The sequence below is a fragment of the Gorilla gorilla genome, chromosome 16 (assembly GCF_029281585.2).
Source record: "Gorilla gorilla gorilla isolate KB3781 chromosome 16, NHGRI_mGorGor1-v2.1_pri, whole genome shotgun sequence".
Taxonomy (NCBI): Eukaryota; Metazoa; Chordata; class Mammalia; order Primates; family Hominidae; genus Gorilla; species Gorilla gorilla.
The window spans coordinates 43,385,046-43,410,466 of NC_073240.2; the positions used below are offsets into that span (position 1 = coordinate 43,385,046).

The 25,421-nt window shown below is 44.5% G+C and overlaps 1 protein-coding gene and 2 pseudogenes across 3 annotated transcripts in view; 2 read left to right on the top strand and 1 right to left on the bottom strand.

Moving 5' to 3' along the window:
* Positions 1 to 32: 32 nt before the first annotated feature.
* Positions 33 to 2,788, top strand: LOC129527112 (myosin regulatory light chain 12B-like; annotated as a pseudogene).
* A 2,737-nt stretch (positions 2,789 to 5,525) lies between these two features.
* STARD9 (StAR related lipid transfer domain containing 9) overlaps positions 5,526 to 25,421 on the top strand; it is a 147,998-nt gene continuing 128,102 nt past the window's right edge. For 2 of the 3 annotated variants that reach the window (XM_031002323.3, XM_031002324.3), the window contains exons 1-3: positions 5,526 to 5,709; positions 13,301 to 13,370; positions 15,476 to 15,592. In XM_031002323.3, coding sequence (XP_030858183.3) covers positions 5,663 to 5,709; positions 13,301 to 13,370; positions 15,476 to 15,592 — 234 coding nt within the window. In that variant the 5' untranslated portion in view covers positions 5,526 to 5,662. The remainder of the gene's footprint in view (positions 5,710 to 13,300; positions 13,371 to 15,475; positions 15,593 to 25,421) is intronic. The other variant, XM_063698937.1, reaches the window with a different exon arrangement.
* On the bottom strand, positions 10,592 to 11,520 carry LOC101144801 (eukaryotic translation initiation factor 4E-binding protein 2-like; annotated as a pseudogene).

Genomic DNA, 25,421 nt, shown 5'->3' on the forward strand with positions numbered 1-25,421 from the left:
CAGTATAGGCATATAGGCTCTCAGAATCAAAAGAGCTTGAGGTAAATTAAGCCTGAGGTCTACTTCAAAGAGAAAAGCTAATTTAATACTCTTCCAGAGTCAATCAGTGCTGATTAATTTTTCTTTAATTATTCAACTTTTAGATGTGTGGATACTAAAAACAAAAAATTAGCTCTGCATGCCTTTTGTTGTTGTTGTTGTTGTTGTTGTTGTTGTTTTAGATGGTCTTGCTCTCACCCAGGCTGGAGTGCAGTGGCACAATCACAGCCCACTGCACTCTCAACCTCATGGGCTCAATGGATCCTTCCACCTCAGCCTCCCAAGTAGCTGGGACTACAACTGTGCCCCACCACACCCAGCTAACTTAAATTTTTTTGTTGAGATGAGGTCTCGTCGTGTTGCCCAGGCTGGTCTTGAACTCCTGGGTTCAAGCAATCTTGGCCTCCCAGAGTGCTGGGATTACAGGTGTTAGCCCCTTGCACCTAGCCTGAATGTCTGTGTTTCCTACTTACACTAGAAGAGGTGTGTGAGATTTGCAAATTTATTGCCAGCATAACAGTGATGCCAGTTTGTGAAGACCATTCTGGAGGAATTGAGATGCTGCCTGGTTTTCCTAGCATTTTTCTTATTTTCTTTCTTTCTCTATGTGACTCTACCAGTCTGACCCCTGATTTATCCTCTGAAACCCTCAATGAAGTCAGGAACATAGTCTGAGGAATAGCAGAACCTAAAAGATTTCTTGACATGCAAAATCTATAATAGAGTTGAGATTTTAATAAGACTGTAATTAGTGTATTGTGGGATTTCTTCACATATCTGTAAAACACATGAATTTACATAAAAGATTTATCTCACAATTTGGGGAATCCACTAATTGAGTTTACTAAAAAAATTATGCATTAGACCCTTGAACAATATAAGTTTGAAGTGCATATGCAATTTTTTTTTTTTTTTTTTTTGAGACAGTGTCTCACTGTCACCAGGCTGGAGTGCAGTAGTGTCATCTCAGCTCACTGCAACCTCCGCCTCCTGGGTTTGAGCAGTTCTCCTGCCTCAGCCTCCCAAGTAGCTGGGATTACAGGTGCACACCACCATGCCCGGCTAATTTTTGTATTTTTAGTAGAGACAGGGTTTCACCATGTTGGCCAGGATGGTCTCGATCTCTTGACCTCGTGATCCACCCACCTCGGCCTCCCAAAATGCTGGGATTACAGGAGTGAGCCACTGTGCCCAGCCACAATTTTTTTTTTCAATAAATATATTGGAAATTTGTTTGGAGCTTTGTGACAACTTGAAAAATTCACAGGTCAGGCACAGTGGCTCACGCCTGTAATCCAGCACTTTGGGAGGCGGAGGCGGGTGGATCACCTGAGGCTGGGAGTTCGAGACCAGCCTGAGCAACACGGAGAAACCCCGTTTCTACTAAAATTACAAAATTAACCAGGAATGGTGGCACATGCCTGTAATCCCAGCTGCTTGGGAGGCTGAGGCAGGAGAATTGCTTGAACGCGGGAGGCGGAGGTTGCAGTGAGCTGAGATGGTGCCATTGCACTCCAGCCTGGGCAACAAAAGCAAAACTCTGTCTCAAAAAAAAAAAAAAAAAAAAAGAAAAATTCACAGATGAACTGTGTGGCCTACAGATATCTTGAATGCAAAAAATATATGTAGATACAAGTCTATCATTTACTACCACAAAACACACAAATCAATTAAAAGTTAAATTTTATGAAAACATACAGACTGTACATGTAAGCAAATTTAAAATGCAGTATTAAATCATAACTCTATAGCCGCCACTGTCCGGCCACAGCCCCATGCTCTTCACTGTCGCTCGTCATCTCGCACAGGGTGGCTCCAGTTCTGGTGTTTGGCGCCAGAATTAACCACCATGTCGAGCAAAAAGGCAAAGACGAAGACCACCAAGAAATGCCCTCAGTGCACAATATCCAATGTGTTTGCCATGTTTGACCAGTCACAGATTCAGGAGTTCAAAGAAGCCTTCAACACGATTGATTAGAACAGAGATGGTTTCATCAACAAGGAAGATTTGCATGATATGCTTGCTTCTCTAGGGAAGAATCCCACTGATGCATACCTTGATGCCATGATGAATGAGGCACCAGGGCCCATTAATTTCACTATGTTTGGTGAGAAGTTACATGGCACAGATCCTGAAGATGTCATCAGAAATGCTTTTGCTTGCTTTGATGAAGAAGCAACAGGCACCATTCAGGAAGATTACCTGAGAGAGCTGATGACAACCATGGGGGATCAGTTTACAGATGAGGAAGTGGATGAGCTGCACAGAGAAGCACCTATTGACAAAAAGGGAAATTTCAATTACATCGAGTTCACAAGCATCCTGAAACATGGAGTAAAAGACAAAGATGACTGAAAAGAACTTTAGCTAAAACCTTCCAATTACATTGTCTTACTTTGTTTTATTTCTCACACACTTCCCCCACCCTCATAGAACCTGTTGCATGCAACTTAGTTTCACAGCTTTGCCTTTTTTTAAAATGTATTTATTCCAGAACTTTCTGCCACTTAGCACTTGTATAATCAGACTGGAAATGGGGATAAGGGCATAAATTGTATTGAAAAAGAGATCGCCAATAAAAATCAACAAATGTGAAAGCCCCCCCAAAACATAACTCTATAAACTAGTACGTACTGTACTACTGTAATTTTGTAACTGCCTCCTGTTTTAGTGAGTCAAGTGTTGCCAGCATCTGCTTAAAACTCTGATGCTAATCATCATAGCAGTACCTCTCTTCAGTAAACTGTGTATCACAATAAAAAGTGATCTCTTGAGGTTCTTGGGTGTTTTTCACCGTATTCAGTGCAATATCATAAGCCTTGAATAACATCAGGGGACCAGTACCAAGTGCCACTAGTGATGCTGGAAGTGCTCCCAAGAAGCAGAGAAAAGTCATGACATTACAAGAAAAAGCTGAATTGCTTGATATGTACTATAGATCTGCAGCTGTGGTTGCCTACCATTTCATGATAAATGAATCCATTGTAAGGACCATTGTAACATTTAAAAAAATTGTGCAGCCATGACCACAGCTACACCAGGAGGCACAAAAACCTTGAGCTTTTTGTGAAATACCTTTTTATAGTTTGTTTTTATTTTTTAATTTGTGTAGAGATGAGGTCTCACCATTTTGCCCAGGCTGGTCTTAAACTACTAGGCTCAAGCAATACTCCTACCTTGGCCTCCCAAAGTGCTGGGATTACAGGCGTGAGCCACCGTGCCCGGCCCTGAAATGTCTTTTTATCTCATATTGAAAATGCAGCTTTTGGCAAGGTGCAGTGACTCATGCCTGTAATCTCAGCACTTTGGGAAGCCGAGGTGGGCAGATCACCTGAGGTCAGGAGTTTGAGACCAGCCTGGCCAGCATGGTGAAACCCCATCTCTACTGAAAATACAAAAATTAACCAGGCATGGTAGTGCACACCTGTAATCCCAGCTACTCAGGAGGCTGAGGCAGAAGAATCGCTTGAACCCAGGAGGCAGAGGTTGCAGTGAGCTGAGATCGTGCCACTGCACCCCAGCCTGGGCAACAGAGCAAGACTCTGTCTCAAACAACAACAACAACAAAACAACCAAAAACACACAACAACAACAACAAACAGAAAATGAAGCTTTTATGTGGGTATAAGATTGCTGTAAGAAAAACATACCTGGCCAGCGTGGTGGCTCACGCCTGTAATCCCAACACTTTGGGAAGCAGAGGTGGTCAGATTGCCTGAAGTCAGGAGTTCAAGACCAGTCTGGCCAACATGGTGAAACCCCGTCTCTACTAAAAATACAAAAAAATTAGCTGGGTGTGGTGGCACACGCCTGTAATCCCAGCTACTCGGGAGGCTGAGGCAGGGGAATTGCTTGAACCAGAGAGTTGAAGATTGCAGTAAGCCAAGATCGCGCCACTGCACTCCAGCCTGGGCGACAGAGTGAGACTCCATCTCAAAAAAAAAAAAAAAAAAAAAAAAAGGAAAACATACCTATCTATATACCTATATACTCTTAATATGATTTGAGAACAAGCAAAGTCATTATATGACAACTTGAAGCAAAAGGAAGGTGAAGGATCCAAACAGTTTTATGCCAGTAAGGGATGATTAGATAAATTTGGAAAGGTTTGGTTTAAAATATGTCAAGATAACAAGCACCTTCTGCTGACCAAGAGGGAGCAAATGAGTTCCTAGACACCATTAAGGAAATCATTGAGAAGAAAGGGTATCTGCCTGAACAGCTTTTCGGTGCATATGCAAGTTCCCTATTCTGGAAAAATAAATGCCAAAGGACATTTATTAGTAAGGAAGAGAAGCAAGCACCAGGATTTAAGGCAGGAAGGGATACGCTAATATTTTGTGCAAATGCAGTTGGGTTTATGATCAGCACTGCCCTTATCTATACGGCTGCTAACCCTCAAGCCTTGAAGGGAAAAGATAAACACCAGCCACCTGTCTTTTGGTTGTACAAGAAGACCTGGACAATAACCCTTTATCTGAATTGGTTCCATCTATGCTTTGTCCCTGATGTCAGGAAGTACCTTGCCAGTAAGGGACTGCCTTCTATTTTTTTATTTTATTTTTTTTAGACAGGGTTTTGCTCTGTCGCCCAGGCTGAAGTACAGTGGCACGATCCGGGCTCACTGCAGCCTCCGCCTCCCGGGTTCAAGTAATTCTCCTGCCTCAGCCTCCCGGGTAGCTGGAATTACAGGCGCACGCCAACAGGCCCGGCTAATTTTCGTATTTTGAGTACAGACGGGGTTTCACCAGGTTGGTCAGGCTGAACTCGAACCCCTGACCTCAGGTGATCTCGCCTCAGCCTCCCAAAGTGCTGGGATTACAGACGTGAGCCACTGCACCCGGCCTGCCTCGAAAATTTAACCACAGAATTGACAGTTCAAGCGAACGCAGAGAATAAAAGTATTTAGCAAATTACTTTGCAAACTTTCCGACCAAAAGTTGATTTACTTGACTTTACATAGCACGGACACCGAGTCGAAGAACAAAAACTATTTCTGGGTAAGCGGGGCTAGGAACAACAGACTTAGCACTGCGTCCTCGCGGCCCACTCGGCTCAGGATTGGCTGAAGCTGGGCCGGCACTGCTGGGCTCGGTGCGGCACGCGCATGGGTGGGGGCGTCCCAAGAGGTTGTAGGGCGGAGCGAGGCGGGGCGAGCCCGGGCGTCCTCCCGCTCACCGACTAGCCAAGGCTCGGCGGGCACCACCCGGCTCGGGATGCAGCGCGTGCTTGGGCCGGGGCGACCCTGGAGGCTTCGGGTGGAACGAGGCGGAGCGAGCCCTGGCATCCTCCCGCCCACCAGGCTAAGGACTGGCCGAGCGTCCACTCGGGCCCGCCTGCTCTGGCTGCTGCGCGTGTTTGGGCGGGGGCGAGTCGGGAGGCTTTAAGGAGGATTGCGGGGAGGCGGGGCGGGAGTTCTCCCGCCCACCGGGCTCAGGATTGGCCGAAGCTAGGCAGGCACCGCCCCGCTCGGGCGGCAGCTCGCGTCCGCGCGGCGGCGTCCCCAGAGGCGCGTGGGGCCGGCGTCGGGCGGGGCTGGGTTGGGGCTGTGTCTGGGCTTAGGGCGGGGGCCTGGGATGCTGCCGCTGAGCTGACCCGCTGGACTTGGGTTGTAGCAGACGGATGGCGAACGTGCAGGTCGCCGTGCGGGTCCGGCCGCTCAGCAAGAGGTGAGTCTCGGCGGGAGAGGGCGCCTGAGGCTTCACAGGAGCTGAAAAGAGCGGGAGGTCCGCGTCTCCCGCTGCAGAGATTCTGGCGCGCAGAAATCGGTGACAAAGTGACCCGGGGGGATCGGGGTCCGGAACCCACGGAGGCCTGGCGGGACGGGACCTCAGTCGAGCTTTCGCGTTGTGTCCTGGGGATAGCGGTTCCCGGACGGCCGCGGGAGGGCTGCCCTGGGTGAGCGTGGCTGGCGTCCTGCCAGCAGGAGTTTCGAGGGACCGCGGCTCGAGGCTTGCATCGGGTTGGGCCTTTGAGAAAGGCTGGGAGAGGGATGAGCATTCTCCTCTCTCTTTCTGGGGGCTTGGGAGTACCCATGAGGACTGAGGCTGAATGGTGTGTGTTCCTGGGTGCGCGTGGGTTTCTCTGCGAAGATGTGGAGAAAGCAGAAGGTGAGGGCGTGAGGGGGAAATTGAGGCCCACACAGGTCGCGGTTTCTTTGTATGCTCCACAGCTGATTTAATCCAGGACGGAACTGTTATGTAGGGGAAGTTGTTCCAACCGCTTCTTTCTCTCAGAGCCCTCAGTGCCCGTTTTCTCGTGGCTTATTTTGATCCCGCACCTCTCATCTCAGCCCTTGAGACATCCATTGTGCAGCCACGAACTTTTTTCTCTTTGTCACCAGATGAAGTGTTTTTTAAAGATCAATTAGTGTTTGTTGACAGGTGGAGAGAGTTTAAAGAGCCTTCTATGTAGTAAGACCGCCAAGAGCAAAGGACTTAGACTGTAAGGGACTAACTAGAGGTTAAGTTTTGGTGGGGAAAGGGTGGTTGGTGTGGAGGGAAGTGAGTGGTGGGAGGTAAATCTGGCAGAGGGTGCTTTGGGGACCAGGAGGCACATGTTGGAATTATTTGGCAAGTTTAAAAATCTCTGGGACATAAGATAGCTTGATAATTGGGCAGAAGGATCAAGAAAGGCATTGTCTCCCATTATAAAATTTGGTACTAGTGTGGATTATGTTCGTTCTCATGTACAAGTGATTGGCTTTGAAAAGTCTTGTAATTGACAGACTAATGAGAAGAGCAATGAGATAGAAAGAAACAAAAAGTTAAAGAGAATAGGAAGAAGGCAAAAGAGGTACACTGAAGAAAGAGGGAAAGCAGATGCCTGAACTGCTGCGTTTTGATTGGTAAATGGCTTGTGACACCTGGCTTCTTCATAACTGGATGTGGTAGCTCAGGGCTGGGGGGGGGGGGGCGTTTTATAAGTGCAGATGCTATGCTGGAGGTAGTCTCTGGTATATTCTGTATTTGTGAAACGGTTCTTTTAGGGTTCTCAGGATAACAGTATTGACCACTCCTAACATTCAGTAACTTCTCAGTTCCTTGGACACTAGGAATTTCTTTCTTTTTTCTTTTTTTTTTGAGATAGAGTCTCGCTCTGTCGCCCAGGCTGGAGTTGAGTGGCGCTATCTCGGCTCACTGCAAGCTCCGCCTCCCGAGTTCACGCCATTCTCCTGCCTCAGCCTCCCCAGCAGCTGGGACTACAGGCACCCGCCACCATGCGCGGCTAATTTTTTGTATTTTTAGTAGAGATGGGGTTTCACCGTGTTAGCCAGGATGGTCTCGATCTCCTGACCTCGTGATCTGCCCGCCTTGGCCTCCCAAAGTGCTGGGATTAGAGGCGTGAGCCACCGCGCCCAGCCGGACACTAGGAATTTATAATAGCATGAATTAGATTAAGAAAATGATGCTGAAATTGGTTTACTTGCAGCCACAGTACAGAATAACATACCAAACAAAAGTGAAGGGAAAATGAAAGCACAATTTATTTACTTTCAGCTCAAGTTAAGAGCCTTGAGCAGCAAGTGGTAGGATGTCAAGACTGTAGATACCCAGGTGTGAACAGATTGTAGCAGGCTGAAGATTCAGGAGCAGATACAGATAAACCCAGTGTGGCCCCAGCCAAGAGGCCCGGATCACTTCCCTCTTCTCACAGAATCCTGCAGAGATGGCAGCTGTTCTTCAGGGGGTGTTATACGGTCTTCATTGAGGCTTATCTGAATGTGGGGAATCTGGTGATTATGTGGTTTGTTCCAACCTTCAAATAAGTCATTGGCACACACTCAGTTGACAGTCATTGGATCTGATGTTGTGCTTGGGAAGAAATCTTACAGATGATCTGGCCCAAGCTTCTATTTTTTGTTTTTCCAGATGACAGAATGGTTTGGCTTAAGTTCTAAAAGTAGTAAGAGCCAAGATTTGATTCATGAGACCTACTGCTCTTTCTGAGATTACAGAAAAGTTGCATTTGTGTCTCAAGTGCCTATTTATTCAGTAGGACTAGAGTTGACGCTCAATTTTTTTTTTTTTTTGGAGATGGAGTCTCACTCTTTCACCCAGGCTGGAGTGCAATGGTGCGATCTCAGCTCACTGAAACCTCCGCCTCCTGGGTTCAAGCGATTCTCCTGCCCCAGCCTCCTGAGTAACTGGGATTACAGGCGCCTGCCACCATACCTAGCTGATTTTTGTATTTTTAGTAGAGACACGGTTTCACCATGTTGGCAGGCTGGTCTCGAACTCCTGACCTCACCTATGGCCTCCCAAAGTGCTGAGATTATAGGCATGAGCCACCACGCCCAGTCTGACCCTCAATAAAATGATACTGCTGTATAGGAAATGGTTTTGATGTCCTCCCCTCTACCTCACAGTTTCCCATAATCAGAAATTGCATATCTCATTATGAAATTGCTGCCCTTTGTCTACTCCAGTTAACCATTATGAGAACACATCTGATCTGCCAATACTGTAGGCTCTAGAAGACTATTTGCCCTGTCAAAACTTACTCTTTACCCACTGTATAGCTTTGTTTTTTTTTTTTTTAAGTTTTTCCAAGAATATGTAAAATGAGATTTGGAGTTTAATTAAAATCAGAACAGGGATACATTAAACAAACAAAAGATACTTTTCTGATTATCAATTTTTGAGACTCAAAGCATCCCCAAAACATTGGAGATCCAGCTTATTCCTGAGAGACATCAACCATCACAAAAGGTTTTCACTCTGAACTATTCACATTTTTGTAGCAGAAAACAGAACAAAGTTCTGCAGACATCCTTCTTCTCTTCTTTCTAAAATGTGTTCACAAACAGGGTCTTTTCATAGTTCAAAAGGAAAACAAACAGGTTTCTTTCTTGGCCAAATGGCTTGTTACTCTCACCCTGGGATCTGATTTCTTACTAAGAAAGTTCAGGGCACCAAATCCAACCAGAAATTCCCAGGACACCAATGGCTACTTAACTATGAGGGGATGGATGCTTTAATCTTTCTATGAGGGGAGTCATTCTCCTGGGATTATTATGCCCATCAGTAGTCCCAGGAGAGGTAGGTGGGAAGGAGGGTGAATGCAAAAGCTAAAGGGTCAGAGAAAAGCATCAGGCTTTCATGAACAACCCATAACAAGGCAGAATGGTCGTTTTACAAACCAACCACTACAAACTCCAAACATGCACACCCAAAACTAGAGGGGAAAATAAAGAGCTCCTGGGGGATGAGAGGAGACAAAAGATGGTCACATAGAACAGCAGACTCGCCTGTGAACATTTCTCACCTTCCTAACACTGGAAGATGTTTAATTAAAAAGTTGCTGTTCAAAATGGTACTGAAAACATATCTAAAAATAGGTCTGTAGTCATCTTAAAAGGTCACTTATAAGAGGAGTGACAGATATTCTCAGATACTAACACTTGAGCTGTCTTTGATGTAAATTTGTAAAATGGCCAGGTAGAGAAAAAGGAAGGAAAGGAAAGAGAGAGGAAGACAGTGAGGGAGGTAGGGAGGGAAATTCAGAGTACGATAGGAAAGGCAAGAAAACTGGAAGAACACATTTTTTAAGCCCATGCTTATCTATCCCAGCAGCCAAACAAAGCAGATCCACAAAGGAAAAAAAATGCAGTTCTTTTCTAAGAACATTCTGAAAATCAACTTCAAGCTCAAAACATAAGAAACTGCAATCTGAGAACAACTATCACAATGCTCACTGGACTTAAAAATGACTACTGAGACTGGGTACTCAAATGGGTCAACACTCTTCAGAGGTCATTGTTAGGCATTATCTGACACAATACTATGATGAGGCGTTACCCACCAAGTGGAGGCTAAAGTGCCTCTATTACTTGGTATGGACCTGCTCTAGGAGCAGACAAAATCACTTCACTTTCTTGAAGTACAAGAGGACACTGCCAGCAACAAGATGCAAGCAGGGAGGAATGGCAGAAGAAGAGCAAGACTGGTTATCAAGGGCTCTCTTCTGATGTACCGAGTTAAAAATACCTGCACAAATGGGCTAAGTAAAAGAATGGGAAGATGAACTATAACACCAAAGACAGAAGACATTCCTCCCAGAGGAAAGAAGGGAAGAGGACCTCAAAACAGTGTCACAGGGTAATGCTACCAGAGTTGCACAAACTGTGCTGTGTCCCAAGGGACAAATACCTCAAGGTAAAAGGAAAAGCAGCTCTCTTTTTTATCATTCCCCCCTGCTAGTTTTAAAGACCCCAAGCCCAGAATCTTGCAACACTGAACCATAGGTGGGATACAAAGGAACATGAATGGTGTTAGGCCCACCAAGCCTCTGTATCCCTTCCTCAGACTTCCCCATTTCTTCCCAAGCACAACAACAACAAGCCAGGCAGTTGTAGGTTGGTATTTGATTTGGGACAAAATTGAGGGGTATGAGGGTGGCTCTCAATAAAAAAAACAACTAGAAGGCCCGGCGTGGTGGCTCACGCCTGTAATCCCAGCACTTTGGGAGCCCAAGGCAGGAGGATCACAAGGTCAGGAGTTCGAGACCAGCCTGGCCAATATGGTGAAACCCCGTCTCAGCTAAAAAATACAAAAAGCCCGGCGTGGTGGCAGCCACCTGTAGTCCCAGCTACTCAGGAGGCTGAGGCAGGAGAATCGCTTGAACCCGGGAGGCGGAGGTTGCAGTGAGCAGAGATCATGCCACTGCACTCCACTCCAGCCTGGGCGACAGAGCAAGACTTTGTCTAAAAAAAAAAAAAAAACAAAAAAAAACTAGGAAAGCCAGAGTTTAACTGTTTTCCTCTAAGGACTGCTTAGCGCTACAGAAATACACCAAGGGCCTTCAATCTAACTTGTTTAACTGGGAAGGGGAACAGGAGACAGGGAGAAGAAATGGTCAGATGAAGCTCATCTTCCCATCATTTGGCACCCAGAGGAAGAGTGGGAGACGGAGACTGTAATGGGGACTGCTGGTATTGCCTCTTCTGTCTTTTCACTGTTGATCCTATTGGCCAAATCAGGTGCACACAGGTACCAGTGTTGCTGCTTTTCTTCTAATCCTTGCAGGAGAGTCAGATGTCCATCTCCAACTGAGCATCACCCCCCAGCTGCATGTTTTCTGTCATGATTGTTCAAGTTGTTCAAATTATTGACTTCTACTTGTGGAGTCTTCAGTTAAGGTGCCAGGGCTAGTGACTCCCGGGATATTGGGCAGATGGCAGGTGGGGTCTGAGCCATGGGAGAACTGCAAAGATCCAACAGAAACTTTCTATCATAAATGATTTGAGTTTCTCCTGGTGTGGTGGAGAAGAGCGTCCCCTCGGGCGTGGTGCAATAGTCATGAGGTAGCTGCGCGGCGTCGCTGATGGCCACGGTGTGGGTGGGGAAGGCGCGGCTCTGGCTGGGCTGGTGGCCGCTGCCGGCGGAGGAGGACATGGCTGTGGACGCGGGCTCTGGGCTTTGTGTGGCGGGTAGGCGGCGGCGCCGGGCCGGTCTGCTCCAGCTCCTCGGGCGGGTGGAAAAGCGAGCTCTGCGCACTCCTCGCTGGCTTCCTCTAGTTCCCTCGTCTGGCTCCGCCCCTGCCGCCACCCGATCCTCGGGCCTCGCCAGCAGCCTCAGCAGCAGCAGCAGCAGCGGCGGCGACGACCACGATGACAGGAAACCTACATAGCTTTTTTTGTTTTTTGTTTTTCAGTCTGTAAAATAGGGATAACTACTTGAATGGTTTTTATGAACATTTGGTAAAAGAATGCATTACAACAATCTTTATTCCTCAGACCCCTGTGCTTGGCTGTCTGGTTTTTAAACGTTTTACAAGGGGCCAGGCAGTGTGGCTTATGCCTGTAATCCCAGCACTTTGGGATACTGAGGCAGGAGAATCGCATGAACCCAGGAGTTCAATACCAATCTGTGTCGTCAACAACAACAACAACAAAAAAATTAGCTGGGCATGGTAGCAAGTGCATGTAATCCTGGCCACTTGGGAAGTTGAGGTGGAAGAAATGCTTAAGCCCAGGAAATTGAGGCTGCAGTGAGCTATGATTGCACCACTGCACCCCAGCCTGGGCAGCAGAGTGAGATCCTGTCTCTAAATAAATCAATAAACAAAATTAAATCTAAAGACCCCTATCTCACTGTGCTTCTCCTACCCCCAGTCCTCTAGGTCATAGCCTGGGAAGCCTGAGGAAGGATAAAAAATAAGACTGAAGGTATTGTCTCAACTTTCAGGTTCTAGGCTAGGAGTAATTTAATTGATAACTTTTATTGTTTGTAGTGGAGGATGTTCTAGTTAATTCTCATCTGTTAACATTTTGGTCATGAGTACTTTAGCTGTGGCTTTTCATATTATGAAAAAGGATAGGTATCAGGTATGTGGGTCATCTGGATTAAGCCCATTAAAGTGAGTGTAGAGATTGTTTAGTTGTTAGCAGTATTACCACATAACTGCAACATAGGAAGATTCTTGAGGAGCTTGGCCCTGCTTCTGATTTAAGAAGATATAAAGAAAGGATTTGAGAAATATATTCTCAGGGTCTCAGCAGAGAGGATTCCAATACTTTTTTTTTTTTTGTCAATATCCATGCCCAAAATGCTGGAGAAAATGAGAGATGATGCCGTGTCATATGCTGGGCCAAGGATGCTCTCTAGAGTTTCTTTTCTTTTGAGAGATGAGATCTTGCTCTGTCACTCAGGCTGGGGTGCAGCATCGGGATCATAGCTTGCTGCAGCCTTGAACTCCTGGGCTCAAGCAGTCCTCCTGCCTCTCAGTCTTGCAAGTAGTTGGGATTCTATGTGTGAGCCACTGCTCCCCGCACTCTCTAGGGTTTCTAAGCCTGACTTCTAAGGTATAATTCAGAGCCTAGGCTTCCTGGTCAGACAAATATGAGTTTAAATCCTAGCTCTGCCACTGATAGCTGTGTGACCTTGGACAAGTTACATAATTTCTCTCAGCTTTAGTCCTCTGCCTGTAAAAATGATATGTTAGCAAGCTATGTCAGGAGGGTACGTAGGAGGATAGCGTAAGATGAAGAACAATATGTAGTGCCCCTAATAAAGTGCCTTACACATAGAGGGTACTAAATGTGAATGTGAGCTGTTGCAGAGCCAAATTGTAAAGATCCAGGGAAGCATGCCAGCTAGGGGACTGCTTGATGCGACGCTTATAGCCATTTATGGAGACAGACGCTTCTCTTAAGGGTACAGCAGTAGGGAAATATTTTGTCCCACTAGCACTGGTTTTAGCCTCTATTTTCTTGATTTTAAAAACAACATTTCTTCTGAGCTTGGGTCTTGTTTCTAGGGAGACCAAAGAAGGGGGAAGAATTATTGTGGAAGTTGATGGCAAAGTGGCAAAAATCAGGAATTTAAAGGTAAGCCTGAAATTGTTTTTCATTTTCTTTCCACTGAGGAGCTAATATTGTTACAGGGGCTTCCAGGCTGAAGGTGTATATGTGAATGTGTTTAGAGTTGGGGAGGAAGGGGTATATAAGGGGAATAGGGGGAGGAGCTTACGCCAATCATAAAGCAAATTAAGAAATCAAGAAAGAAGTGCAGGGCATTTGGCTGCTGCAGCCTAAGTTTTATCAAATAGGGTGCATCTGTTTTGGAAATTAGTTGGTAGATGTTTTGAAAGTAAACTTGGGATGTTTTGGGGGCAATAGTTAACTTAAATCGTGCTGCAGTCAATCCATATTCTATTTAACTCACCTGACCACCGGTTAAACTTTGTCCTTATCTTTTCAGTTGATACCACTTTATCTAGAGACATTATTAGGCATTGTAGTATGCACCTGGTAATGCAGGGTTTCTTTTAGCTATACTGAGATCCAAGTAACATCTTTCAGATCCCAGAAGGGAGTCAGTCACTAGCCTGGGTTTTGTTACAGATTCTCTTTCACAGATCTTACTGAACTTAGAGTCATAATTGGACAGACATTTGGAACTTCCTTCCATACCCCTCAGTCTCCCTTAGGGCTAATTTTTCTCCATCCTGTTCCTCCATTTACCAGACAAACAGAAGACGGAGGGGTTTCTTTCTTTCTGGGCCTTGGGGAGTGGAGAGAGACTAGGGAAGCTGACCATGTGACTTTTGCTATAGTCAGCTTGCAGGTGGTACTCAGCATTCCTGAGAGCTGAGGAAACTGGCAAAACAGAGTTATTTGGACCCCAGTCTTCACAGTCATGCCTGCACTCTCGTTACTCCTGTGATGTGATGTGTTTCCTCTTGTCATTAGTTCTCTGCTAAAAAACAATGGGGACCTACCAGACTTTCAACGGGGCTCCCCAGGGACAAAGGACCTTTTATTCTCTACTGTCTCTTATTTATATTGCTGTTGCCTAATCACTTCAGCTGCTTTGTTGTAAGATTCTCATGTTTTTGGTTCTTAAGAATAAGTCTCAGCCAAGATCAAACTTTAATCTGCCTTCTGCACACCTCCCTGGCTGCTGACGTCCCTGTGGTCAGTTATCCAGGAAGAATCTCTTAATCATTCTGGCAGCCTAATTCTTCTGTAGTTTATGATGGCTAGTGGCAGGGTTGTCTTTCCCTGTCCAGAGTGTATAAGATAAGGCATTTCTGTGAATAATGCCGTTCTCCTCAGTACCTGGAGGTCAGTGCAAGGCCAAGCTCTGGTTCTACTCTCATCTACCTTGAGCAGCTAGATTGCTTCTGACTCTTCTGTCCAATGTGGTGTCTAAATGGGGGTTGAATATTCCAGGAACCTCAGTGAAAGCCCCAGGTTGATGAAGCCTGTCAGGCACCATGGCCAAACTACTCACGCACTCCCAGTATCCTCTGCAGAAATACTTAGAAAAGAAATAATATAGGTTGAATGTCTTAATTTGAAAATTTGAAATCTGAAATCCTTCAAAATCTGAAGCATTTTGAATGCTGACATGACGCCATGAGTGGAAAGTTTCACAGCTGGCTTCATGTGATCGGTTGCAGCCAAAACTATTTCATGAACAAAATTATTAAAAATATTGTGTAAAATTACCTTCAAGCTATGTTTAGAAAGTGTATATGAAACATAAAAGGATTTCATGTTTAGACTTGGATTCATCCCCAAGATATTATGTATATGCAAATATTCCAAAATCCAAAAAAATCTGAAATCCAAAAAAATCCGAAACAGTTCTGGTCCCAAGCATTTCAAAGAAGGGACATTCAACCTGTAGTGATAAGAAGATGCCCAGAGCGGGAGAGGCTTTCTCTCCCAAACTTTACCACATCTCATATAGTTGGTTCATATGTAGGCAGATATATGATAGAATGACAGACAAATTTAGTTATCTGTGCTTTATTTGTATCTAATAAGATGGAGAGAAAGATTACCTTTTCTTTTTCAGGAAGATAATATAAACAGTCTCATGACCAGTCCAAGTCTCTCTAGCTATGGTAGAGGGTGATCAAGTGCCACTGGCCAGATTCTAATATTATGATAGAAAAGACACTGGATCCTATGTTTGATTTTAGGTGGACAATCGACCAGATGGCTTTGGGGACTCCCGGGAGAAGGTTATGGCATTTGGCTTTGATTACTGCTACTGGTCAGTCAACCCAGAGGATCCCCAGTATGCATCTCAAGATGTGGTAATATCATTTATCATTTTTCTTTCACCTCAGTTCTTTTTTTATGTATAATATTTAAGATGTTTATTATAAAGATACTTTGCAAGGTTAGTATAGCACAGTTGTACAGATTGGAAGTACTCTAATTGGTACTTTAAGAAAATTTTGAAATAACTAACAGATTTTCAAAAAGAAGAAACTTCAATACATCAAGAAACCATTGGCCTTTTCAAGTAACCATTTTCATGGTAGGTAACAAAAGAAGCTTATTTCAAATGCGGTAATATTATCGTGTATTTCCTCATTTCTTCATAACTGGATAATCATTGGAAAATTAACATGAAATCTGAGTCCTGGCTATTTCTTATGATACTTTTGTCTGAAACTAATGATGTTTTGGTCTGAGAAATGGTAATGAGAGGTATCACTTCCAGAAAGAACAAAGAAGGTGGGAAAAGACTTCTTGAACAGGACATCAAAGTTGGCTAGTGTCCATTTAGGCTTGAGCCTCCTCATGATTCAGGTGGGTATAAGTTAGCTCAGGTAGTGTTCTGCTCCTATGATAGGTGAACAGCCATGTATTATGTGCAGCACAAGGGAATTATAGAGGTTAGTATCTTCTTTGAACCTTAGGCTTGTACTTGTCCTTCTAGGCAGAGTGGAAAAGGGCTAGACAGCTAGTCAGCCAGCCTGCAAGGTAGGTAGGAGGCAAGGGAATCTTATCGATCTGCTGTTTGAGCAGCCGAGGCTTTGCCAGCTGAGCCTGTTGGTCACCCGTCGTCTGTCTTGTGGTTCTGCTTAGCTCTCGGTCAAGTTTCCAAGGCAGCAGGAGGTCTGGCCAGTGGGTCTACAGGACTTCTCTTTTTCTCTGAAGCAGCAGTGTTGTGTTGGTTTGAGCACTGTTAAAGGCCATGTACTCAGACCCCATCATGGCCAGCAAGCCTTGCCTCATTCACTTCTATGGCCACAGACAGTAGCCCTTGCCCCAGCAGCTATCAGGGTACTTTGCAAAAGTCCAAACCTAAAATTGGAAAAGCCATTTACTTGGCCTTTCATGGTTCATTATCATCATATCACATATGAAAGAAAAGACTATGGGAATATATCCTTGGGAAATACTACTGGAAATAGAAATATTTTTGGGGAAACCTGGACAGTCATTGCCTAGGATTCTATATAACTTTGAATAAAAAGTCAAACTATGTTTTCTGACAGATATTTCAGTCTTTCATAAAACTTTTTTTTTTTTTTTTTTGGTGGGGGGCCGGGGGGCGGAGATGATCTTGTTCTGTTGCCCAGGCTGGAATGCAGTGGCATGATCTCAGCTCACTTCAGCCTCTTTCTTCTGGGCTGAAAGTGGTCTTCCCACCACAGCCTCCTGAGTAGCTGGGACTACAGATGTGTGCCCCCATGCCCAGCTAATTTTTGTATTTTTTGTAGAGACAGGTTTTCATCATGTTGCCCAGGCTGGTCTTGAACTCCTCGGCTCAAGCAATTATCCTACCTTGGCCTACCAAAGTGCTGGAATTATAGGCATGAGTAACTGCACCCAGCTATAAAGCTTTTAATAATTATGTCAAAGGAACAACATTATCAAGTCTGAGTGACTCAGAGGAGACAGTACTGATTTTCTGCTATTGTAGACTTCTGAAGATGATTGAATATTTCTAAATCACAGATTTAGATATTTCTAAATTTAAATATTTCTAAATTACCCCATTCTTCCCTTCTGAAAGGAACACACAGAAATGAGACCCCAGACCAGTGTGGGATTTGCTATCACAGTGGGCCTCTTCTGTTATATAAGCATCTCACCTTTGTAGTCCTAATGTGTTTGCTGTTAATGCTCAGTACAAAAGAGCAGTGTGGACATTACCTGCCCTCCACTGAGTCTTCTCTGTCCTTTTGACTACGAGGACAGGGGCAGGTCTAGGCTTGTCTTGTGGCCCTTGATTTATTTATTTATTTATTTATTTTATTATTTTTTAGGGGGATGGAGTTTCGCTCTTGTTGCCCAGCCTGGAGTGCAATGGCACCATCTCGGCTCACCACAACTTCTCCTCCTGGGTTCAAGCGATTCTCCTGCCTCAGCCTTCTGAGTAGCTGGGATTACAGGCATGTGCCACCACGCCTGGCTAATTTTGTGTTTTTAATAGAGACGAGGTTTCTCCGTGTTGGTCAGGCTGATCTCGAACTCCGGACCTCAGGTGATCCGCTCACCTCAGCCTCCCAAAGTGCTGGGATTACAGGCATGAGTCACCATGCCAGGCTGGCCCTTGATTTTTTATCCCAGCACTCAAGTGTGTATGAGGCATCTGGTTACTAGTGTTTGTAACCATTGCCTTGAGCTCCTCCAAGAAGAACCAGCAAAGTAACTAACTTTGAGTAAGAAAGATGGGACTCCTATAACAGTCCACAGTTGTGACTATATTTGTGGCATAGAAGACAGTGGCCTTTCCGTTAGCGGAAAGTATGAGCATTCTGATAGCTGTTTGAGACCTCCCTGGCCATGGCATACGTGTGGCTGTTCTATACATAAGAGGAATTAACTATTTTGTATAACATTTGATAAATCAGTCATCTTGGAGGGGGTGTGTGAATGTGTTAAAATTTTATATGTTTGTGTGTGTGTGTGTGTGTGTGTGTGTGTATTAGTATCATTAAGCTTGAGTATGAGTTTGGTTGTGAGTCCCGTATTTTACATTTATGTGTCTTAACTGTATAAAAATCTAGTGAAAGCCCAAAAGGCCATAGAGGAGGGAAATTCATAAATATGATTCTTCTTTTGCCTGATGTGAAATTTAATGGAAAGATCAAATGAGATCCAGACAGGAAGCCTGTGCAGAGAGATAAACCAGTGTCTCCTGAGGTTTCTTCTGGCTTGTTTATTAATTGTCTGAGTCCCTCATTGGTCCCAAGAGGAGTTAGGATAGGAAAGAGAAGGAAGGGAACCTCTGTCACAAGCTGGAGTGGAGCCAGAGGTCCCAGAGTGGTGGCAGGACTCATATCTACATGATACAATCAGAGGGCCTCATTGCTTTAACACAGAAATTGGAGCTCAGATTTAACCCTAATCACTATGGCTCTGAGGTCACCACGGACGGGTAAGAAAGGTGGAATCCATACAATCTTAGAACTTGGGGTGGAAAAGAATTTGGATGTAATCCAGTTTATCCTCTTCACAGCGTTTTTTTTTTTTTTTTTTTTTTTTTTTTTTTTGGAGTGGGGGGCGGGGAGGGTGTGGACAGAATCTTAGTCACCCAGGCTGGAGTGCAGTGGCTCAATCTTGGCTCGCTGCAACCTCTGCCTCCTGGGTTCCAGCGATTCTTGTGCCTCAGCCTCCTGAGTAGCTGGGACTACAAGCGTGCGCCACCATGCTCAACTGATTTTTGTATTTTTAGTAGAGACAGGGTTTCACCATGTTGGCTAGGCTGGTATCGAACTCCTGACCTCAAGTAATCCACCTGCCTTGGCCTCCCAAAGTGCTGGGATTACAGGTGTGAGCCACCGCATCCAGCTCTCCACAGCATTAGTGATCAGATTTTGAGAGGAGGGGTCAGTCTATTGAAGTATAATTTAGATATAGTGAAAGATTTACCTTTTTTTCTTTTTCAGCAATTATTTTTTATTATTTTTAATAGAGATAGTGTCTTGCTGTATTGTCTAGGCTGGTCTTGAACTCCTGGGCTCAAGTGATCCTCCCGCCTTGGCTTCCCAAAGTGTTGGGATTATAGGCATGAGTCACCACGCTTGGCCAAATTCACCTTTTTAATGTACAGTAACACATTCAGGTGTGTAACTGACACTACAATCAATATACAAAATAGTCTATCATCCCAAAAATTGCTTCATGCTCTTTTATAGTCTATTTCCCCAGGCCCTCACAATTACTGATCTGTTTTCTGTCCCTACAGTTTTATCAATTCCAGAACGTCATAAAAATGGAATCAAACAGTATGTAGTTGTTTGAATCTGGCTTCTTTCACTTTGTGTGATGTATTTGAGATTCATCTTTTTTTTTTTTTTTTAAATGGAGTTTCGCTCTTGTTGCCTAGGCTGGAGCGCAATGGTGCAATCATGGCTCACTGCAACCTCCACCTTCTGGTTTCAAGTGATTCTCTGGCCTCAGCCTCCTGAGTAGCTGGGATTACAGGCGCCTGCCACCACGCCCAGCTAATTTTTGTATTTTTAGTAGAGACGGGGTTTCACTATGTTGGCCAGGCTGGTCTCAAACTCCTGACCTTGTGATCCTCCTGCCTTGGCCTCCCAAAGTGCTGGGATTACAGGCGTGAGCCACCACGCCTGGCCGAGATTCATCTTTACTGTTGTGTGTGTCACATCTTCTAACCTTGATTCTTTTTTTTTTTTTTTTTTTTTGTTGAGACCGGGTCTCACTCTGTCACTCAGGCTGGAGTAGGGTGGCGCAGTCACAGCTCACTGCAGCCTCAACCTCCCGAACTTAAGTGATCCTCCCACCTCAGCCTCCTGAGTAGCTGGGACTACAGATACGTGTGCCACCATGCTCGGCTAAGTTTTGTAGTTTTTGTAGAGATGTGGTCTCGCTGCGTTGCTCAGGCTGGGCTCAAACGATCTGCCTGCCTTGGCCTCCCAAAGTGCTGGGATTACAGGTGTGAGCCACCACACCTGACCTTGATTCATATTTATTTAAATTATCTGCTCTCCCAAAAGGAATCTCATGACTTTGGAAGCAAGGATTCTAACTATAAAGGATACAGTGTGTCTTTCATCCCTAGGTTTCTTCTTATTACAAAGGAAGGACTGCTCAGAAATATGGCATTGATTTCAGATATCAAAATATCTGAGGGAACTATCTAAATTTCCCTTAGTGGATGTGGAGGGGGTATCTAAATATCTGACTTTAGGGGGATTTAGAGCAGCATCTTAAGCCATTCAGAGGTAGATGTTGACAAGAATGTCACCTGATCAGTGTTGGTGCTTATGTTAGTCTATTTTGTGTTATAAAGGAATACCTGAGGCTTAGTAATTTGTAAAGAAAAGAGGTTTATTTGGCTCACAATTCTGCAGGCTTTACAGAAAGTATTGTGCCAGTATCTGCTGTTGCTGAGGGTTCAGAGAGCATCCAGTTGTAACAGAAGGGGAAGGAGACAGTCATGTCACAGCGAGAGAGAGAGAGAGCGAGAGATGGGAGGGAGGCCACTCTCTTAAACAGTCAGCTCCAGTGTGAACTAATAGAGCGAGAACGCACTCATTACTGTGGGGAGGGGACCAGGCCATTCATGAGGGATCTGTCCCCATGACCCAAACACTTCTCAGCAGGCCCCAGCTCCAACATTGGGGGTCACATTTCAACATGAGATTTGGAGGGGACAGATACACAAACTGTATCAGTGCTGCCTTGTCATAGCCTCTTAGTATGTTAGAGTTTGAAGAGAACTTGTTAGTCATCTAGGCCAGAGTTTGTTGACCTCAGCGCTGTTGACATTTTGACCATATAATTCTTTGTTGTGGGGGTCTGTACTGTGCATTGTAGAATGTTTAGCAGCATTCCTGGCCTCTACCCACTTGATGCCAGTAGCAATCCCCCAACTGTGACAATAAAAAACATGTCCAGGCTGAGCGCAGTGGCTCACGCCTGTAATCCTAGCACTTTGGGAGGCCAAGGCGGGTGGATCACCTGAGGTCAGGAGTTCAAGACCAGCCTGGCCAACGTGGCGAAACCCTGTCTCTACTAAAGATACAAAAAATAGCCAGGCATGGTGGTGCATGCCTGTAATCCGAGCTACTCGGGAGGCTGAGGCAGGAGAATTGCTTTAACCCAGGAAGTGGTGGTTGCAGTAAGCCAAGATCGCACCACTGCACTCCAGCCGGGGCAACAGAGCAAAAGTCCGTCTTAAAAAAAAAAAAAAAAAAAGTCTGGACATTAGCCACTAATCTAGGCCAACCCTCATATGTTACAGATCTAGCCATGTAATTTATGGCATTATACAGGTGGTTAGTGCTCAGGCTGGAACAGACCCAGGCTTCCTTACGGTGGTCTTTTTATTGCATTGTATCATTCTCTGTCTTTTTATATTTACAGCCTCAAAAGATAGGTTCAAAGTTAAAATTCCTTAGTGCTTTGGCACTCTTCCTGGTCCTTAGTGGTGAAATGCCTGAGTAAATAGACCAGTTGTCACCAACTAGGGACTACTAGAGGACAAGTCAGCTACTGCAAGTTCTACTGAGAAGCAGCTTTATTTGTTAAATGCCTATTGATAGCCAGATACAATTGTAAATGTTTATCACTTCATTCACGTTCTATTAGATCTATATTATTTACTCCATTTTGTAGATAAGGAAACTGAGGCACAGAACGTTTATAAGACTTACCAGTAAGTGGTGGAGCAAGAATTCAAATTCAAGACTGTTTAACTCTAAATTTTATGTCATTTCCACTAAACCTCACTGACTCTCAAAAAAAAAATACCATTTAGCCTACTAGTGATCTGATCATCTCTTTATGTATATTTGATATAATTTCTTAAATACCCTAAAAGGTAGAGGATTTTATCCCCCTTTTATAGTGGAGGAAATTTAGGCTTAGAGAAGTTATATGATCTGCCAAAGTTACACAGTAAGATGTGAGTTCTAGATTTGAACACAGGATCATCTGACTGCATAGTTCATATTCAACACTATGCTGCAGTACAAAAGGAAAATGAAGGATATGGGAAAAGGAAGAGATGGAAAACTGGAGAAGGGGAGAGAAAAGACTATAGTGAATGGGATGTGGTTGGGGATTATAGCACCTGTCTTGTCCATTACTCCTTGACCCTGGTGTCAGCTTCCTGTTTTTTTTCTTTTTCTTTTTTCTTTTTTTTATTTTTTGAGACAGTCTCACTCTGTCACCCAGGCTGGAGTGCAGTGGTGCAATCTTAGCTCACTGCAACCTCCGCCTTCCGGTTTCTAGCAATTCTCCTGCCTCTGCCTCCCGAGTAGCTGGGATTACAGGTGTGTGCCACCACACCCGGCTAATTTTTGTATTTGTAGTAGAGACGGGTTTCTCCATGTTGGCCAGGCTCGTCTCGAACTCCTGATCTCAAGTGATCTGCCCACCTCGACCTCCCAAAGTGCTGGGATTACAGGCGTGAGCCACCACACCCGGCCAGCTTTCCATTTTTAAGGCAATTCATTATTGGTCTAAATGCTGTTTTCAGTATTTGTTAATATTTGGACTTGCAGCAGAAGCTTTTCTTCAAAATTGGCCTGTATTTTTTCTGACTTGAATCTGTATTAAAGTCAATTTGCTTCTCTGAAATTAAACCTGGACTTGAATTCAGGCAGTCATTTATTGGCTAGCTTACTTTGGGCAAGTTGCTTATCCTCTTTGCTTTCTAGTTTCTTCAGCTCTAAAGTAGACATCATATATGCCTCAAAGAGTTATTGTGAGGAGGAAATGAAATAATTAAAGTGCCCAGCCCAGTACTTGGCACCTCGGCGTCAAATGAGTTTATGAGTGCTGTGCCTTGGGTCCCTGCCGTGATTACCATTATCATACATAGTACAAGAGAAGCAAGGCTCATGATATTTTTCTGAGTTGAACTAGATTTGGAAACCTCTTTTCTGAATCTGGTTATGATCCCTTCTGGGACCATCCTGCTCCATTTGGAAAACTAACTTCCCTCCCTTCCTCCTGGTGAGGAACATCTGTTGGAGCAGGAATCCTCTGCTCCAGCGTATTGTGTTTGGGTGACTGTGTGTTTGTAAAACTTTCCATGAGGAGTATTAGCTCAGCTTTACCCACCAGGGCCTGAAAGTGGCTGTTTAAAACAAATGCAGACTGAGTCAACAAAAATCATGTCTATGAACAAAAAGCTAACCGCTCTTCATGGAAAGAATTGCTCCTATTCTTCTGGAAATCTTTATTTTAAAATGGTCTGTTATTTAGCTAAAACACTTGTAGCATTTCCAGACCAAAAAAAAAATCACGTTGAGTGAGCAGGAGATTTTTGTCTGAATTCAAAACAACCACTGTCTCCAAAATTGAAAGTATTTTAGTAGTAATATGGTTGTGCTTCTTTTTTTTTTTTTTTTTTTTTGAGACAGAGTCTCACTCTGTTGCCCAGGCTGGAGTGCAGTGGCGCAATCTCGGCTCACTGCAAGCTCTGCCTCCCGGGTCCACGCCATTCTCCTCCCTCAGCCTCCTGAGTAGCTGGGACTACAGGCGCCCGCCACCACGCCCGGCTAACTTTTTTTTTGTATTTTTAGCAGAGACGGGGTTTCACCGTGTTAGCCAGGATGGTCTTGATCTCCTGACCTCATGATCCGCCCGCCTCGGCCTCCCAAAGTTCTGGGATTACAGGCGTGAGCCACCGCGTGGTTGTGCTTCTTGTTGTTTTAATATTTGTTTGGGCTCCACAATCTACTGAACACCAAACAACACACAGAATACATCATTACTTACGTCAAGGAGCCCTGAGAGAGAGTGAGCAAGTGAGAGTGAGAGAGACAGACAGACGGAGAAAAGAGAGTGTGCTATAGATTCTTTGGTGAATATCTTTTCCAATTCTGGACTTCAGTGTGAGGATGTCAGGAACCTGGAGAGGCTTCAGAGGGAAACCACACATACTCCCCCAAATGATTACAGAGCTGGACTGCAGGAACCAGGAGGAGCCACTATTAGTGTAGTATACCTCATGGACATTCCACATGTGATTATTCAATAAAGGAACGTTGATCCTGTGACGGGAAGGCAGAAATGATAATGCTCCATAAGTACTGAACATGAGGAGTTTTTTTCTGGAACATGAGAACCAGCTGGTCTTTGTTTTCATTAGGATAAAAGAGATTTCAGTTAATTTGCAGAAAATTGTACGTAATTAGGACAGGAAGAGTAACTTGTACAGAATTTTTGAATCCTGATACATAGTAGCTAAATAGCTTGACTTTAGAATTCCAGAATATTAATACTGGAAGAAATGTTAAGAGACCATTCAAGGTACTTACTTTCAGATTGAAGGTCTAGAGAGACAAAATAACAGTTACAAGTTTTTTTGTTTGTTTTCTTTTTGGCCAGTCCAGAATTGTTCTTGATGTGGCTGGGAAATCCTGTTGTTTATTCTAATGGTAGGGGCCATGGACTGCAACACAATGGTCCTAGCATAACAGGTAATGTGCCACTAGCAGAATCTCAAGGAAAGATCTTGTTCTTTAGATCTAACCTGTCCCTGGCTCTGTAGTCAACTGGGATGAGGAAACTGCACTATTGCCATCTAGTAGTATGGGGAAGTATTCCATACCTGTTGTTATGAGTTCTCTAATGTGACCAGGTGTGATTAGATACTGCTGCCATAAAAGCAGCATTTCTGTTTGGGAAACCCCAACCCATTACAAAATGATAACAAGTGATCTGTTATCTGCTGCCTCAGAAAGTAAGCAGGATGAGCTGGAGAGATGGAGTGTGACCCTCACTTCTTTTATGCCTTACTTTTCTTGTATCTGCTGAACTTGGAGTGTGAATGAAGGTTTTGGGGAAGGTGGAAGAATGACTGAAACTGAGGAGGGACCTTTGAGGGGCTAGAGGAGAGGGAAACACGAGGAACAAACTAAGGTGAGGAGGAATTTGAGAGCTCACAGAGGAGTGGGCACTGTTAGGATTGTGTCACTTTTTTACAGCAGGTATCTCCATTTTAGGGATAGGAACAGGCTCAGATTTGTTGCATTATTGCTTAAGGTCATACAACCAAGTGATGGAAGCAGCAATCAAACCTTGACTATGTGACTCCATGGTCCAAGCTCTCGCACATTATACCACATACAACTCTATTCCTATATTTCCAGTGCTGCACATCTTCCATTATCAATCAATGGTTATTAGATTAATTATTCA